Source organism: Garra rufa, chromosome 14 (assembly GCF_049309525.1).
Source record: "Garra rufa chromosome 14, GarRuf1.0, whole genome shotgun sequence".
NCBI lineage: Eukaryota > Metazoa > Chordata > Actinopteri > Cypriniformes > Cyprinidae > Garra > Garra rufa.
Window position 1 is genome coordinate 11,036,440 of NC_133374.1, and position 19,567 is coordinate 11,056,006.

General features: G+C 37.3%; 1 protein-coding gene across 1 annotated transcript in view; it reads left to right on the forward strand.

Annotated features, from left to right (window-relative positions):
- Positions 1–4,301: 4,301 nt before the first annotated feature.
- Positions 4,302–19,567, forward strand: part of col4a4 (collagen, type IV, alpha 4) — a 43,815-nt gene continuing 28,549 nt past the window's right edge. The window contains exons 1-9 of the mRNA XM_073818362.1: positions 4,302–4,331; positions 4,529–4,600; positions 16,031–16,165; positions 16,247–16,291; positions 16,384–16,500; positions 16,636–16,704; positions 18,211–18,246; positions 18,375–18,437; positions 18,875–18,916. Of these exons, the coding sequence (XP_073674463.1) occupies positions 4,302–4,331; positions 4,529–4,600; positions 16,031–16,165; positions 16,247–16,291; positions 16,384–16,500; positions 16,636–16,704; positions 18,211–18,246; positions 18,375–18,437; positions 18,875–18,916 (609 nt within the window). The remainder of the gene's footprint in view (positions 4,332–4,528; positions 4,601–16,030; positions 16,166–16,246; positions 16,292–16,383; positions 16,501–16,635; positions 16,705–18,210; positions 18,247–18,374; positions 18,438–18,874; positions 18,917–19,567) is intronic.

Here is a 19,567-nt window from a genome sequence, read left to right on the forward strand (position 1 = left end):
TAATAAAATTCACCCCTCTCACAGTTGATGTCACAAACGCCGTCTCTGTGGCTCCCTCCAACCTCCGCCAGCGGGAACTCTCACCTGAGTTTTAACTCACTACATTACCCACAACCCCGTGCCTGGGACGATCATTTCCGGTTCCGGGTTCCCCGGGTCACTTCCCTCGCGGCGGCCATTTATAGCTCTGTTTGGCGTCTTAGTCTTTGCGAAGTTTTGCTAGTTATGCTACCAATCCTGAGCGTTCTCTTTTCGGACTGCCTTTCTGTTACGAACCGGACTGTTTATCGTGTGTGTGAATCATTGCTGCCTGCCTTTTGTCGACCCTCGCCTGTTTATCGGATTACCCCTTTGTCTTGCCGCCTGCCTCGACCTTTTGCACGGACTCTCATTACCCCTGTCGGATTATCTTCACCACACCAGTCAGCCGGTATTGAACCTTGCTTGTTTACTCTGTGTGTACAAATGGATCCAACGTCTCCGGATGATTCCATGACTACGTCACAGTTGACATGAAGGGCAAAATTAGCTATATAAACCAAAACCACTTTTTGTACCAGGCTGTAAACATTTTTTTTTTTCTGCTGTAAAGTTAGGCATTTTAACATGGGGAGTTTACTTCATTGCAGCCAGTCTCTAGCGGCCAGTCGATGAATTGCAGTCTAAATTACTTCGGTGTTGGTTTCAATAGAGAGAGCGGGAGGTTGCCGCTTGGTTGAACACTTTGGGAATGAGATGCCCACGTCTCCAGACTTGCAAATCCCTGGCCAGTGTGTGTGAGAATAGCTAGGGTGGAAACAGGGAGCCGAAGTGGCTCGGATACTGAGGACCTCACGGAAGCGGCACAGGCCAGCTTGTGACGGCCCATGGCACAGAGGGAGCAATAGGCAAATACCCTAATTGGGGTAGCAGAAATGCTTGGCCACCAGGCACAAGTCCAAAAGAAAGGGCTACAGAGGGCCTAAGATCGCCAACACTCTCTGTGTTGAACTGTTAGTCTCGCGCTACCACGGCCAGGTCCCTCAAGGGATATGAAATCATTTCGACAGCCTCCGTGGAGGAATTGTGCTAAAAGGGAGGGGACCTACCAACCTAAACCACCACTAAAAAGGTGGAGTGGGCTCCAGAACTCCCTGGAGCAGGGCAATAGGAGGGGGTGCAGATGAAGCATCGGCCAGGGCCGTATACCAAAAGGAAACAGTCCAAGGTAATCAGGTGAGTCAGAGAGGCCAGAGGGGATAGTGCGAAGTCAGTCGCAGCAAGTCCCCCTAAGACTGGCAAAACTTCTTCCAAATGAAAGCCACCCTCAGGTGGAGTCCCTGCCAAGCCTAGACAGGCTGTCTGCTCCACACAGTTTCCTCTGTGAGGGAGCTCTGGAATGGAGAGTGGTCTCCACAACCTCAGTTGAAAGAGCGGAGGCTGTGCCCTCTCAGGGGCCATGGGCGCAGCCTCGGCCACGTCTGTACCATAGCATCCAGTCCAAGAGAAGCTGGGTGAGTGAGGGAAAACCAGAGAAGACAGTGCAAAGTCTCTTGAGTCGCAAACAGGTCTACTTCTGCTCTGTAATACTTCCTCCATATCTGCTCCACCACCTCCATTCCCCAGGCTTCAGCCTCTACCTCGACAGGATGTCTGCTCCCTGATTGAGGTGTCCTGTGATGTATACTGCCCTCACTGAGAATAGTTTCCCTTGGGACCACAGAAGGAACTGGCACTCCAGCCTGTAAAGAGGAAGCGAGCGCAGACCCTCTTGGCGCTTGATGTAAGAGACCACTGAAGTGTTGTCCGTGTGGACAAGCACATTTTGGCATCTCAGGTCATTCAACCATAGAGGAAGAGTGAATGTGAAACTTTGGGAAAGTGGTATTGTGCCTCTTTGTGCATCTGTGTTCATTTGAGATGTACTGTGCATGTGTGTGCGATAAGTGTGCCTTCTTAAAGAATGGTGTCTGATTGCAAGCAAGTGATTGAGTGATTGCACTCTCTCTCTTCCTTTCTTTACGTGGTTGACTACTTCCAAACAGACAAAACATGTCTGACCTAAACTTCCTCTCCCAGTTGGACTTAATGTACTAACATTTTTCAGTCTGAACCTCCTATCTCTTGTTCTTGTCTTTGTGTCTCTTTCTCTCTCTCTTTCATTATCTCCGTGTTTACATTCCTGCCGTTGTGCTTGTTAGGTCACGTGTATGTCTGTGGATCTCAATATCTAACGTCTAGTCTGGTTTGCCACAGACTGTGGAAAGGATGGAAATATACTGTCAAAAGCTCTTGAATAGAGACTGAGACAGGCATCACATATACTGATACCTATCATAAACATGGCAATTTGTCATGTACAATTCATGTCATTCTTAAGTGCTTTAGGCTGATCTTGACCTATTGTAGCTGGAATAAATGTTCTGTTTTGCATGGTAAAATGTGGTTCTTCATGATATCACCTATGCTTAATAAGTAGGTTATATTTAACTTGCAAAGTAGGTCACATTTAGCTAGTTGATCTTAAGCTCTTTAATTTGAAAAAAAAAAAAACCTTGACCCTCTAACACTCTATTCTTCCTCTGCACTCTATTCTTTTTCTATTATATCTACCTGATTTCTTTTTATTTATAATAAAAAATAATATTTATATATTATATTTTTTAATATAATTTGTATATTATATATTTTATATATATATATATATATATATATCTTACTCCAGCATTTTCTGTTCTCTTTCTATTCAATCTACTTGTTTTCTTTTTATTTATTATAAAAAACGTGCTATGTGTTTACTGCATTAGACTAACCAAGACTTGTCACAGCACTGATTATTGCTATATTATTGAATATTATTGCTCTTTTTTGGTTTTGATTGCTTCTGTTGTTCTAATTTGTAAGTCACTTTGGATAAAAAACATCTGCTAAATGACTGAATGTAAATGTAAATATAATTTGTAAGTAATATACAAAAAAAGTATTGAGAAATTGAGGGGGAAAAAGTATTAAATATTAAATGGATTGATGTTTTAAACATCCTTTGTCTCATGTAACAGTCAACAATGAATTAATTTAAATTATCCAGTAGCACTATTAGAGAGATACTACCATGATCAGATAATAAGAGCAGGCCATTTGTAACTCTCGGTCTAAATCCTGACTCCTCACAGATACCGTTTTTCTCCAAGAAGGAACATAGTTGTGAGGATACTACCTTTTCCAGTATCTTTGACAGAATGGGGAGATTCGAGATTGGTCTGTAATTAACTCTTTAGGGTCAAGCTGTTTTTTTTTTTTTTTTTTTTTTTTTTTTTGTTATGAGAGGCTTAACAACAGCCAGTTTGAAGGTAGGTTTTGGGGACATTACTTAATGACAATGACAAATTAATAATATTCAGAAGAGAATATATGATTTCTGGAAGCACCTATTTTAGTAGCTTAGATGGTATATGGTCTAACATACATGTTGGTTTTGAAGTTTTTACAATTCTTCCTCCCCTATAGACGGTTTCAACGGCAACAACATAAACAAACGTTACTGCGCATGAGCGCTTTTGTGGCCCAAACTTAACTTCCGGTATACATCCAAATAGAATCAATAACAACAGCTAAGTCCTTCTAGAGTAGATTATTTTTTTAATAACAAGCTAAATATGTTGGCTGCGTAAATTAGACTGATTTATTAAAAATGCAAACTCATTACTTCCCAGTAGGAGGTGCTTTAAGCACGAGAAACGAGGTTTCCCCGGTAATGGCTATAGACAAAGCAGCTCTTAATTTAAAAACGCTGCCTTATGCAGGATGAAATGAAAATGACATTTTCTAAAGACAGTCTTTCTTCAGAAATACAGTGATATAAAAACACCCACGCCTGGGTTTGATTTTTAAACGTGTATTACGTTTATTCAACGAAGTCTATTAACAGATTAATGAATTAGTCTATTATTTCCAATTGGAAAATCAGTCGGTTTTTATATCGTGGCAGGTCGCCACAAATAAATAAATGTTTGGGAAACACATACCACAGCACAATAACCTGAGACCAACTTCATTACTCATTATTAGCTGCGTTTGTAGCCCGCGACACGAACCAGACAGATAAACAAACACAGACCGGAAGTTAACTTAGGTCCAGGCGCGTGCGCCCGATGAAACCGTCTATAGCAGATAATTAATGGAATTGTTCCTCAGGTGATCTGTATTACGCTATCTGTTGCAATACTGCAGCTGACAGCTACATGGTTACAAATGTATCTCTAATAGTATCGATCTTAAAAGTAAAATAGTTCATAAAGTCATTACTGCTGTGCTGTTAGGAAATGTCGATGCCTGTTGATGGTTTATTGATGGTATATCTGTTAATTTAGCCACTGAATTAATACCTGGTTTTGTGTTTGTTTATTAAAGCTTTTCTGGAGAAAGTACTTTCCTTCCATGCAATACAGAATACCTCCATTTTCCGGGCTGCTCTCTTTAGGGTGTGAGTGCGCTTGTGTGCTCATGTATATGAGTGTTCCTTTTCTAAAAATATATTTCTGTGTTTTAGGGAGACAAGACAGAAAGGTGCGATGGACGAGACTGCAGCATCTGCCAGTGTTTTCCCCCCAAGGGAGAGAGGGTAAGTCCATTACATCATTTTGACCTTGTGGACATTATGACATCATAGACACTATGGAATCTTCATTTTGACATCATTCAACACTAGACAAGATTCTAATGTTGACTGACTGGCCTTTACACTTGTTCAGCTGTTCCCTGAAGGCCAGTGCCCGGTTGCATAAAGCACCTTAAGTTTTTCCCTTAAGTATGACACTTAAGGGATGATTTCCCCTTTCCTAAGGGAATGACTTAAGGGTGTTGCATATAATCCCTTAAACACTGCCCTTGGTTAAGGGAAACCGTTAAGTGTTTTACAACAGCGACGCAGGTTTTCCCGTTAAAAAAATCTACTGTTGCCATGGATACGTTATTTGTTAATGCAGATAGCGGTGTAAGTTTTCACAGAAAACCATAACATGGATAAAGAAAACAAAAAGAGAAGCATCAGACGAGACGTAAACTTAAATCAACAATTAACTTAAAACCGAATTCTGTCTTTATTTACTCACTCTTTTTCAAAACCCATTAAACTTTCCTTCATCTTTGGACAACAAATAAAGATCTATCATTACTTTTGTCCATTTACACTTTTTAAGGTTTAATAAATCTATATTTAAATACAAAGAGACGATATACTTGCATGCATGACGTGACATTTTATTATGAAGCGCTAAACATGTGTAAATTTCATTCATACTCGAAGCTGGAGGGCGCTCTTGTGTCAATCCCGACTCATAGAAGCATCTATGATGGAATATAGCATAAATCGCAGAAGCTAAACTGAAAGGTAAACAAAATAAATACACAATTGCGACAATATATGGTTTATGTGTCTTTTTAAAGTCATCTCCCAGAAATATACAGAAATAAAATATTATAGAAGAATCAAAATTTGAGCTGTGCAAGCAGTTTGATCAATGAGTACATGTGAATAAATCTGTTTAACATATAAAGTTGCCGATCGTGTCTGGTAGAATATTTTTGGATTAAATCTGCGTGCTGTGTAACACTTAAGGGAACATTTTTCGTACCTTATGTTATACTTAGGGAAATGACAGATAAGGGGCTTTATGCAACACTTAATGGATTTTAAGGGATACTTAAGAGAAATTCTAAGGGTTTATGACGTTTCACCTAAAGAAACCCTTAAGTAACATTTAAGGGATATTTTATGCAACGCCCTTAAGTGTAAGGGAAATTTAAGGGAGAACTTAAGGGAAATTTACACTTAAGGGGCTTTATGCAACCGGGCACAGGTTTTGAAACCCAGTTTATATTTGTTTGTATAAATGCGAGAAGTCTTCGCCTGTTACAGAAGCTCTTTAATCTCATTAACAAGGCTCACTCTAATCCTATTTATTCTGTTTTTGCACAACATGTGTTCATATTCACTCACACTCGCACTGGCACACTGACCCAGTTTCATGCCAGTGATACAAGCCTATTCATGTCTGTACCTGAGCAGTTCCATCCAGGTGCTGGCATAATGCAGTTCTTGGCTTGTTCTTAGAAGACGGGAAAAAAGATTAAATGTGTTAATGAGTATTTCAGAGACACGAATGCTTCACTTCTATTAAGCACAATTTTACAATGGAATGTTACAGGGTGTGTACCTCACGTGTGTGTCTGTGTGTGTATCAGGTATGCACTTACTTTTCAGCAGTGTTATTATGCTGTCAGTTTTGTATGTTGTCACTCCACCATGCACCATCATCTCCCTCTGAACAAAAATAACTCTGAAGAATTGACGGCAAAGAACAAACAACAACTTTTGATTGGCTGAGGGATATATACAGTCAAGCCCGAGATTATTCATACAAATATGCAAATTCTGACTTAAAGGTACTTTTATTCAGCCTGCAAGTTTTTTTGACCGGAAATGACACAAGAGGCATCATTGTGGAAAAAAAATATTTCTCAGCTTTTATTTACATTTGAACAAAAAAGTGGCATGTCCAAATGTATTCATACCTTTTCCAAACTGTCACAGTCTATGTGAAAATCCAAAGTTCTATACCATTCCAAATAGTCCAAGCTGTTCTAAAGCATCCTAATTACCCTGATTCATTGGGAATAGCTGTTTTAATACTCAACAGGTGAAAAACAGAAGCTCTCTGCTGTTGGTTTGTGGACAGTCATGGCTAAGACAAAAGAGCTCACTGAGGACCTGCGGCTGCGCATTGTGGCTGCTCACAAGTCAGGAAAGGGCTATAAGACCATATCTAAATGTTTTGAAGTTCCAGTGGTTACAGTGCAATGTATTATTAAATAATAGAAGACGTTCTGCACTGTGAAAAAAACTCAGAGGACGTGGTCGGAAGCCAAAAGTGACACCTGTGCTGGCCAGGAGGATAGTGAGAGGTAAAAGAAGAACCCAAGGATCACCACCAAGGCCATCCTGATGAATCTGGGCTGTGCTGTTGGCAACATCTCAAGGCAGACAGTCCAACTGACACTGCACACCGTTGTGTTCCACAAACGCAGACCAAGGAACACAACTTCTCCAGATAAGGCACACAAAGCCCGCTTGGCCTTTGCAAATGCTCATCTGGACTTCTGGTCTTCTGTGTTATGGTCAGATGAAACAAAAATTTAATTGTTTGGCCATAATGATGTAGCCTTCAACCCTAAGAACACCATTCCCACTGTCAAACATGGTGGTGGGAACCTAATGTTTTGGGGTGTTTCCAACCGGTGGACCTGGGAACCTAATCACAGTAAACTGCACCATGAAAAAGGAGCAATACATCAAAATTCTCAACAACAACATCAGGCAGTCTGCAGAGAAACTTGGCCTTGGGCACCAGTTGACATTTCAGCACGACAACGACCCAAAACACACAGCAAAAGTGGTGAAGAAATGGTTAGCAGACAAAAACATTATTGTTTTGCAGTGGCCCAGCCAGAGTCCTGACTTAAATCCAATTGAGAATCTGTGGAGGGAGCTAAAGATCAGGGTGATGGCAAGGAGACCCCTCCAACCTGAAAGAGTTGGAGCTCATTGCTAAAGATGAATGGGCAAAAATACCAGTTGAGACATGCAAAAAGCTGGTCAGCAACTATAGGAAGTGTTTGATTGCTGTAATAGCCAATAAAGGCTTTTCTATTGATTATTGAGAAGGGTATGAATAATTTGGACATGCCACTTTTTGTTCAAATGTAAATAAATAAAAAAATTCCACAGTGATGCCTCTTGTACATTGTCTTATTATCTTCTGGGAGACGTCTGTGTAATTTCTAAAAAAAAAAAAAAAAAACTTGCTGGCTAAATAAAAGTAACTTTAAGTCAGAATTTGCCAGGAGTATGAATAATTTTGGGCTTGAACACACACACACACACACACACACACACTGGCTGCATTTATTTGATTAAAAAATACAGAAAAGACTTTAATATTGTGACATATTATTACAATTTAAAAGATTCAAGATTCTTAAATAAATAGAATATTCAGCATTTATTTCAGATTGAACTTTTGTAACATTATAAATGTCTTTAGTGTTTTGATTGTTTAATGTGTCCTTGCTGAATAAAAGTATAAAAAAAAAGTGTAAAATTTTACTGACCCCAGACTTTCATACTTTTATATATGTTTTGGGAAGCACTCCTTCAGTATGTGAAGCCGGATGCATTTTTAAGACAGAACCTAAAAGAAAACAATTAGGCAAGTATGTAAGTTGGTGTGGATTTGTGTGTCTGTGTGGTAGAGAGAGAGTGAATGTGTCCCTGCCGAAAGCTCTTAAGTCAAAATAATAATAGTCTTTAGCACAAGAGCGACAAATTTACTGCAACCTCGTAAATCCCAGCGGCCCAATAACAGTTAGGAGCGCAGTTACAAGAGTGTGCACAGCTGCTTATAGCACACAGACTAACAGATGAATTCTGTGAATTGTCTATGTTGGAAATATTTGTCATAACTGACATTTTTGTCTTTTTTGAGGAGATCAGACTCTGTTGAAATGAATTTGAATAGTTTGTTGGTATTGAGATAATAAACACTTCAGTTGTTGTAATCAAAATGCAGTCACTGGAGGACTGGAGCTATCCCAGAAATTTTTGGAATGGGGTGGGATGAGGACTCATAAATTAATGAAAACCAAGTCATGTCCAATGAAAATAACAGGCATACACACTTAAGTGCAGTCACACACATTAAACAATAAACATAACAAAATGTGAACACAGTTTTCTCATGCATTCTATTTTTAATAATCTCCCTGTTCACTTATGCATGGCACTGTAATGAATACTACTGTCAGGCTGCGTCCACAAATGGGAAGGAGAAAAAGGAGTAAGTCAATGATGTTTAATGATAAAACCAGGCAAAACACAACGGAAAACAAAATACACTGAACCAAGCAAAACAAAGGAAAACTTAGGAAATATGGAGACAACATCAAAACACAACAACGGCAGACAAGAAAACAATGCAAACAAACCAACTTATAAGGTGTCGACTAATCACATGGACAGGTGTGGCAAATTATCTAATTAAAGGGAGGAAGTACCAAATATGGCCAGGGAGGAACCATATAAGCCAAAACAACAGGGGAAACAAAGGGAGAAACCAAAACATATTAACAAAGGGGGAAAGGCACTAAGAAAACATGACAACTACACTACCAGTCTAAAGCATGCATTTATTTGATCCAAAGTACAGCTGAAACAATAAAACTTTGAAATATTTTACTATTTAAAACTATTTAGAACTATTTTCTATTTGAATAAATTTAAAAATGTAATTTATTCCTGTGATTTCAAAGCTGAATTTTTAGCATCATTACTCCAGTCACATGATCCTTCAGAAATCATTGAAATATCCTGATTTGCTGCAAAAAAACAACATTTTTTTACTATTATTATGTTGAAAACAGCTGAATAGGTTTTTTCAGGTTTCTTTTATGAATAGAAAGTTCAGATGAACAGCATTAGAAATCTTTGTAACATCATAAATGTCTTTATCATCATCTTTTAAACAATTGAAAGCATCCTTGCTAAATAAAGTAATAATTTCAATAATTTCTCCACCATTACCACATTATGTAGTATGTATAACAGTAGGTAGTAAACAGTATGTAAATTGTTTGTCTATATCATACCCAATTGTTAAAAAAAAAATCATATTTAACAAAGCTTTTTTATATATATTAGGCTCAGTAAGTAAAACGAGAAAGAAAGAACATTTTTATTTTTATTCAGCATTTACTATATGTGACCCTGGACCACAAAACCAGTCGTAAGGTTAAATTTTACAAAACTATAGATTTATACATCATACGAAAGCTCAATAAATAAGCTTTCTATTGATATATGGTTTGTTAGGATAGGACAATATTTGGCCGAGATACATTTGAAAATCTGAAATCTAAGGGTGCAAAAAATCTAAATACTGAGAAAATCACCTTTAAAGTTGTGCAAATTAAGTTCTTAGCAATGCATATTACTAATCAAAAATTACATTTTGATAGGTTTACAGTAGGAATTTTACAAAAAAATCTTCATGGAACATGATCTTTACTTAATTTCCTAATGATTTTTGACATAAAAGAAAAATCAATAATTTTGACCCATACAATGTATTTTTGGCTATTGCTACAAATATACCCCAGCGACTTAAGACTGGTTTTGTGGCCCAGGGTCACATATAATGTTACAAAAAAACTAATAAGTGCTGTTGTTTTGAATTTTCTATTCATCAAATAATCCTGAAAACCTGAAATAATATTTCATGATATGAGTATTTGGGCTCTTTTTTTTTTGATGAAATAAATGCAGCTGTGGTAAGTATAAGAGGCTTAAAAACATTTTAAAAAATCGTATTAAACGCTGAACTTTTTCCATGATATGTTGCTTAAAGGGACAGCTCACCCAAAAATGAAAATTCTATTATTAATTACTCACCAATTCCAAACCTGTAAGTCCTTCATTAATCTTCAGAACACAAATTAAGACATTTCTGATGATAGTTTTTGAGGGTCAGAAGCTCTGAGATTTCATCAAAATCTTAATTTGTGTTCCGAAGATGAACAAAGGTCTTACTGGTTTAGAATGACATGAGAGTGAGTAATTAATAACGTAATTTTTATTTTTGGGTGAACAATCCCTTTAATGATGTACATGCTATTTTTAATATGTATGCAGTATATAATAAACTAGTCTTCCATTCTGACATACTGTGAGTGAGTCCTAGTGAAGTACTATAGTAACCAGTAATTGTTTGTGTGTGTTCTGTGTTATATTATGTCGTCTCTCATGTCTTGGTTCTCTTGTTCCAAAATGAGGCCAGTAGTCCACATGCCTCAGGCCTCATGTCTGCTAGTCTAGTCTTTGACCTCTAAACTAATAAGGCAGAACTCAGCGTCTGTGCATGTGGATGTATCTGAAACACTTTCTCTGTCTCTCGTAATCACAGAGTCTGTAGACTTTGACCTGCTAACAACTAGTACTTTCTCTAATGAAAGGTGTAAGTGTGTGTGTATGAGTGTTTGTGCGTTTTCCTGTGGGTTTGCACTGCAGTGTGTTTTTAGTGTAAATAATAATACTGTTCATCATGACGCCTATCTTTCTCTCAGAGTTCACTGCTGGGACACAGCACATGGCTACAAAGGGTTACCATATGTACTCATTTACCTGGACACGTCCTGGCCGGAATATTTAAATTGCCTAAATTGCCTAAATGCCTAAAAAAGAAATCCTGGCCAGGAAATGTCTATGTAGTCACTCTACTAAGTATGTTCAAGTATATCTAACTGAATTAAATGATCTACCTCAGCCTTTAATGAAAGTGTCTGCTGTGTTTGTGTGTGTGTGTTTGTGTGATTTCAGACTTTACCCTGTGTATCACATGTGTTGGTCTAGCGGAAGTCTAGGTTTTTAAAGGACATTTGCATGGCTGTCATTAGAACTGTGGAATGTTTGCATGAGTGGGATTATGGGGTCTGGTTGAAGCAGGTTTTAGCCACAGCTCTTCTTATTATGAGATTACATAAATCAATACACTTATGCATTTAGCTGACACTTTTATTCAAAGCAACTTAATTTATTTATATATGCTGTAGCAACAATATTTATTTCATTTCAAGGAATGAAAATGTTTTCATAGTTGTAGTTAAAGGTATACTTCACCCAAAAATGAAAATTACCCCATGATTTACTTACCCTCAAGCCATCCTTGATGTAATATGACTTTTTTCTTTCAGATGAATACAATCAGATTTATATTAAAAAGCCTCCTGGCTGTTCCAAGCTTTATAATGGCAGTGAATGGGCGCTGAGATTTTTTGAAGCCCCAAAAAAAGCATCCATTCTTTATAAAAAGCCCTCCAGGGGTTAATAAAGGCCTTCTGAAGCGATGAGTTTGTATAAGAAAAATCGCCATATTTAAAACTTTGTAAACTGTAACGAATCGATACGCTTTAGAAGGCCTTTAATAACACCCCAGAGCTGTGTGGAGCACTTTTATGATGGATGGATGTACTTTTTGGCCTTCAAACTCTCAACAACCATTCACTGCCATTATAAAGCCTGGAACAGCCAGGACATTTTTATATATGGTTCCAATTGTACTGTTCTGAAAGAAGAAAATTTAATAAGTCAAGTCAAGTCACCTTTATTTATATAGCGCTTTTAACAATACAGATTGTGTCAAAGCAACTGCACAGTATTTAAACAGCACAATAGTGTGTAAGTAACGCATTATTGTAAATAATCAATTTTCAGTTAAAGGCAGTTCATCAATGAATTCAGTGATATCGCTGGAAAGTGTCTCCAACTAAGCAAGCCAGAGGCGACAGCGGCAAGGAACCAAAGCTCCACAGGTGACAGAAATGGAGAAAAAAACCTTGGGAGAAACCAGGCTCAGTCGGGGGACCAGTTCTCCTCTGGCCAGATGAAACCAGCAGTTTGTAACAATGTCTGATTGTAGAGAACTCGTCAGGATCCCGTGGTGTGGCACCGATGGCCGTCTAGGTTGGCGAGGTCTTCATTGATGATCCGTCTCTGGAGCTCATCTGGTTGACATCCACGGCTATAGAAGTCATCTCCAGGTGGTGATCCATGATCTAAGCTGGGTACGGACTGGATCCGGGGGACTGCAGTGACCATCTGATCCGGATACAGGCTGGGTCTGGTGGCTACGGTGACCTCGGAATAAGAATGAAAACAGACTAATATTAGCGTATAGATGCCATTCTTTTTACGATGCAACGAGTACATCAGGTGTTATGGGAGGTGTTTTCGGTTCCGGTTGACCTAATTAATGCAGCCTAACAATCCTTTAACGGATTTGAATTGTAGGAATGTGTTAATGTTTTTATGTGTAAGCCAGGTTAAAGAGATGTGTCTTTAATCTAGATTTAAACTGACAGATTGTGTCTGCCTAGGATAGACCTAGGATGGCTTGAGGGTGAGTAAATCACAGCCTAATTTAAATTTTTGGGTGAACTATCCCTTTAAGGATAAAAACCTTGATAGCCACTTGTTAGTATGCTTTTGATGTATATACATCGGTTTTAAAATCCACATATAACAGTATAGAACAAAACAAGAAGGTTTCTTTAAATAACATTAGCTTTTTCACTTATAAATCAGAAACTGCTGTGATTAAACCATTTTTAAACAGTTTTTTATCACAACAACCTGAACATCTCTAGTGATCTATAAATGAGTTTTACATGTGAATACATGTCTATATGGTTCAGGAGTTGTGTGTGATAGTGTGGACAGCTGTATTTTGCTGTGCAAGCCCTAATCGTAAACAGAGGTGTACGGATGTGTGTGTGTGTGTGTGTGTGTGTGTGTGTGTGTGTGTGTGTGTGTGTGTGTGTGTGTGTGTGTGTGTGTGTGTGTGTGTGTGTGTGTGTGTGTGTGTGTGTGTGTGTGTGTGTGTGTGTGTTGCTGAGGGAATCCATTAGGTCTTTAGTAATTATCACAGTCAGTGCATTCCCTGAAAGACTGTGAACACCCTCAACACACACTGATCTATCTCTGTCACAACCACTGAGTGCATGCTGCTTAACACATCACAAAGTCAAGGAAAATATGATGAAATATGATGATCTCTGTTTTGTTTAGTTGGTAAATTTAAAATGTTTGTCTGAAAGTTACATGAAGAGAAATATCGCAGTTTAGTAATATAAAAAAGCTCTCATGCTCACCAAAGCTGCATTTGTTTGATTAAAACACAGTAAGAACACCAATATTGTGAAATATTACCATTTAAAATAACTGTTTTATATATTATAATATATATTTTAAAATGTAATTTATTCCTGAATTTTCAGCAGCCATAATTCTTCAGTGACACATTAGAAATCTTTAAAATTAGAAATCTTTCTAATATGCTGATTTGTTGTTCCGGAAACCTTTATTATTATCAATTTTGAAAACAGTAAAAACTGCAATGCCTTTAGCAAACACACACACACACACACACACACACACACACACACACATGTTGAGTTTACATGTTTTATGGGGACATTCCATAGGCGTAATGGTTTTTATACTGTACAAACTGTACTTTCTATCGCCCTACACCTACCCTACACCTAAACATAGCCCTCACAGGAGATTGTGCACACTTTTACTTCCTCAAAAAAACTCATTGTGCATGATTTATAAGCTTGTTTCCTCATGGGGACCTGAGAAATGTCCCCACAAGGTCAAAATCTGCTGATATTACTATCCTTGTGGGGACATTTGGTCCCCATAACGTGATAAATACCAGGTACACACACACACACACACACACACACACTTTAGTCTGTTGTTTTTTACTCATTAACTTGTCCTGTCTGTGCTTTGATATTGTGTCTGATCAAAGTCAAATCCAATGCCTTGCAGGTCAAAGGAGTCATCAAAAAAAAAAATGTGTGGATGTCTGTGTTTGCATAAATAGAGGATGAAACCTTTTGGCTGTGTCAGCTCAAGGTAGTGACCAGAGAAAGCGAAAAAGAGAGAATCTTTCCTGGTATTTTAATTAAAAGTGCTTTGAAACTGAAACTGTCATAAACCAGCTGTGGGAAGAACCTGCAATTAACATGATCCTTTCCTCCCATTCAGGGAGGCTGTTCAACAGCGTGTACTTGAAGACAGGACGTGTGTGCACGTGGACTGCTTTCAGTCAAATATTTCACTTGTTTGCCACAGTACTGTTTTGAGGATTTTTGCTGTGTGTGTATAAACACTACTAAATCCCAGTGCTCCAACGCTGTTCCCATCTATGTGTGTGTGCTCACAGTTCCCGTCAGTGTGTGTTTTTTCAGTCAAAGCTCTTTTAGATAGTCAGTCACTCATGAAATTCACTAATTCATTCTCACGCATGTGTATTTAGGGTAGTGTATTTTTTTTTTTTTTTTTGCATCATCCCTTTTTTTAAATAAATATTTTTATAGCACTAATCAAATGTGATGCTATCAGTTGTTTTTATACAGCACATGTAGTTATATACAATTATATGCAAAAGTAAATATACAACAGTTACTCACCAGTCACACTCTAGACTTCGGACAGCATTCAATGTCACTGAGGAATCGCTCTCAAGCGTAGAGCAGCATCTGGTGACACACAACAGTGCAGTGCATGTAAAATGTTCTTGGAGTTTTGTCACACCCTAGCGGTGATTTTGTAAAAGTACATTACTGTTCAAAAGCTTGGGTCGGTCAGATTTTATGTTTTTGAAATAAGTCTCTCATGCTCATCAAGATTGCATGGTTGTAAAATTGTGAATTATTACTTTAAATTTAAAGTAACTTTTTTATTTTAATATTTTAAAATGTCATTTATTCCCGTGATGCTGAATTTTCAGCTTTAAGTATGCCAGTCTTTAGTGTCATGTGATCTTCTAATGCTGCAGAAATCATTCTAATGCTTTTTCTCTTCTGTAAACATTTATTATTTTAATTGTTGAAAGCATTTGTGAGTTTAATTCTTTTGTGGATACCGTGACACAATTCCTCAAGATTCTTTAAATAGAAAGTTAAAAAGAGCAGTATTTATTTAAAATAGAAATCCTTGGTAACGATGGTTATTTCTGTCACTTTATTGCATCTTTTATAGCAAATTGCTGATTTAAATGTGATTGCTATCACAGCTGAAAAATTACAATGTATATATTCACTTTTTAAAGATGTCTCTTCTGCTCACCAATCCTGTATTTATTTGATCCAAATTACAGCAAAAACAATACAATCTTGAAATATTTTTACTATTTAAAATAACAGTTTTCTATTTTAAAATGTCATTTATTCCTGTGATTTCAAAGCTGAATTTTTAGGATCATTACTCCAGTCACATGATCCTTCAGAAATCATTCTAATGTTCTGATTTGCTGCTAAAAATTAATCATTATGTTGAAAACAGCTGAGTAGAATTTCAGAAGAACAGCATTTATCTGAAATAGAAATCTTTTGTAACATATTCTAACTATTCTTCTCTTGTTTTTTTAAGGGGAATCCTGGTGCATTAGGACGGCAGGGCCCACAGGGGCCTCCAGGTTTGCCTGGCCCCCAAGGACTTCGAGGTGAAAAGGGCCGACATGGACTCATAGGAATGCCTGGGCTCACTGGCCCGAAAGGAGATCCAGTACATACAAACACCACACCCACCCGATTCTTATTAAACTCAATGCAAGGATCTTAATTCTGTTGTACTCTTTTGTATTAGGGCAATCAAGGAGATAGAGGTTACACTGGATTAGATGGAGTGCCTGTAAGTGACATTATATTATAATATATTAAAATATAATATAATATAATATAATATATTATATAATTTTATATTATATTGTAATCATCTTCCAGGGTCATCCAGGGCCTGGTGGTCTTCCTGGGCTTCCAGGGAAGGATGGCTGTAATGGAACCAGGGGCGAACGTGGGTTGAGTGGTGAGACAGGACGACCTGGCTTTCCAGGACCCATGGTATGAGAAACGTTGGAAGAATTTCTTCTTAAAACACAATGAATCTACATAGTATTTGGATTTTATATTCTTTTATATTCTTGTAATTTATTTTTCATGTTAACTGGGTTCATCTTCCTTTTTTGCTTGTTTCAGGGTCTACCCGGCTTAAAAGGATACAAAGGAGACGCCTCTACCAGAATATATTTTACTCCTGGAACACCTGTATGTATAATGCCAAAAATTGTGTGTTTTCTGTACATTGAATTACTACTGACTAGTGTTGGGTTCGAGTCGAGTCCGAGTCTTTAACCATTCGAGTCCGAGTCTAGTCCGAGTCCAAAATGGGCCGAGTCGGACTCAAGTCCGAGTCCAACTAAACACTACTGTTTGTCAGTATCTTAACCTTGTTTTAACCTTTACAACTAGAATAAGGCAATGACAATTTAAATGTAAAAAAGCAAACCTCTATTGCATATTGCCATTTGGATTTTTGATTTCACACCATCTCATAATTAGTGTCCTGCTCAGCAAACTTTAAAGTCATGTAACAGAAGTTATAACTTATGTATTGTGACATATTTCAGAGTGAAAAATTATAGGGCAGGACAGGACTTTATTTGCTGTTATATAGTAAATGTATAAATTCAACGGGGTGGGTAGGAAGCTTAGTGAATGAGACCTGCGGAGCAGAAAATTCACCTCTTATCTCTGATTTTGGCTGTGTTTTGGTTTTTATATGACGAATGGTAAGACCTTAGACAGAGTAGATGGCATTTAGATTTTTTTTTTTCTTGGATGAAAATGAGGCTGTAAGGGGACAGTTTTTAAGTAGCAGTCTATGGAGGCCACGGAATAAAAGAGTAAATTTCGAAATTTTGACTTTATTTTCACAATTCCGAGATTATATCTCACAATTTTGATAAGAAATGACATTCTCCCTTTTCCACTCAAAATCATGAGTTTAAATCTTCTGACTTCTGACATTTTTCCCCTCAGAACTGACAGACTTGCTTCTGTTGAGTTAATTTGAGTTATGAAGTCTAAAATACAACATATAAACAACATATTAAAAAAAATTCTGAATTGTGAGATAAAATAGGTAAATTTCATATGACGCAGTCTGCTGCAGCAGGTTTACGTTGCTGTTGCTTTAAGACCAGACGCACAGATCATATATTGTGACACATCTGTATTTCTCCCAACTGTTTAAATTCACTCAAGACAAAACCAACTACATTTGCATGAGTACTCTCCAAGACATAACATTTTGACATTTTTGAACATTTTTCATGCATTTTCACAACTTTTCGTGTAAGTGTGTAGCAATGCAAAAGAAAACTTAATGCAGCATTTGCAAGCTGACTGAGAGGCTTTCGGTGAGCACACATTGGGTGTTTGTGTATGCAAAGAAACCAGCAGGATTTCAAGTTCTGGCAAGACTTTTAAACACGTGCGAATACTGAATGTCACTTTCGTAATAATGCACTGAGTCGGTAAAATTTCCATCAGCTGTCCCTGGACTCGGCAATAATTCCCGAGTCCGGAAAGCTTGAGTCCGAGTCAAGTCCTAGTCAAAATGCATCCGAGTCCGTGACAAGTCCGAGTACCCCAACTCTACTACTGACTATATTCTGCATTCAGAGTGAGCAATGCCAAAATTACTTATGTGACAACTTTCACTGTGTCAGTTGATTTCTTGCACAACAATTCTGTTGTCCTCATTTACAGGGTGTTAATGGACTACCTGGAATACCTGGACCACAAGTAAGTGCAAAAAAAGCAGTTCTTATATGAGCTGTAATGTATTAATTTAGTGTAATAATTATCAGTGCAGTTTTATTTATTAGTTAGGTTTGTTTTGTTTGTGTGTGTCTGTTTGCCTGTGCACAAAGGGACTGAGAGGGGTTATTGGTCCACAAGGTCTACCAGGACGAGTGGGACCTGATGGATTACTTGTAAGAAAAGCATTTACTCTTCACTATTTTTGATTCATCCATTTTATTATGTAGACCATATTTTTGGTTTTTATTTCAGCAACAGTTGTTCATTGTCACAATTTCTGAGACTTTCTGTTTTTGTTTAGTTTTTTTAGTTTTTTTTGCAATATTCAAAATTTTCAAAAAAAAAATTAAGAAGTTTCTTATGCTCATCCTTTTAATGTTAGGGCTTACAAGGACTACCAGGTGAAAGAGGCCTACCGGTGAGTTTTGCATGTGAAACTGAAGATTCACTGAGAGAATCTGAAGTTTATAGTTTATTAGCTTCGATTTGAAAATCTTTGTTCAAGAGACTTCTAGCATCTTTCATTTAACATGCACTTCTGCTTGTTCTCTGACTGCTATTAGATTATTTTAAGTGTTCTTGAATGATATCATGTTCTGTTTCTCCATAGGGAGACCCCGGAAGATCACTGCCTGGACTAAAAGGAATTGAGGTAAATAACACACATGGCAGTACTGGCTTTACATCATACATGAAAAATTATTCTATCTAATGGATTTTTAGAGTTCAAAATTAAGAGCTCCAACCCATGTTCTTAACTTACAAAACTTAAGTCAGTGAAATGACTTGTACCTGAACTTTAAAGGGGACTCAGTCCACTTTTTAGAGATATACTGTCTCAGTCTAAATTACATTCACACTGGTGTTTTAGAAGCCAAACAAATATAATATATAAAATATAATAATAACAACAATTATTTTAATTATTTTATATTATTGTTATTCCTATGACAGAAACAGCCATATATTGTAAAGCAATTGCACTGTAAAAAATGAAAAAATAAAAATATTTCATAAATATATTATTTTTGCTTTACAGTACAGCAGGGACATTAGAATACTTCTTTCCTCATTTCTACACTTGAAAGAGATATTTTGAATTTGGACTGCAGTAACGTTACCCATTTAAACTGCTAGATGGCAGAAATTCATTCTGCACTTTTATTTTGACGAAAATGGCAGTAGAGCTTTTATTTTGAAGGAAAACTCCAATTCAGTGAAAACAGACTTACAAAAACATCTAGTGAAATGCTGTAATAATCTGCCACGAAAATAAAGCACATCTGGTGGCCATTGCGTTCCC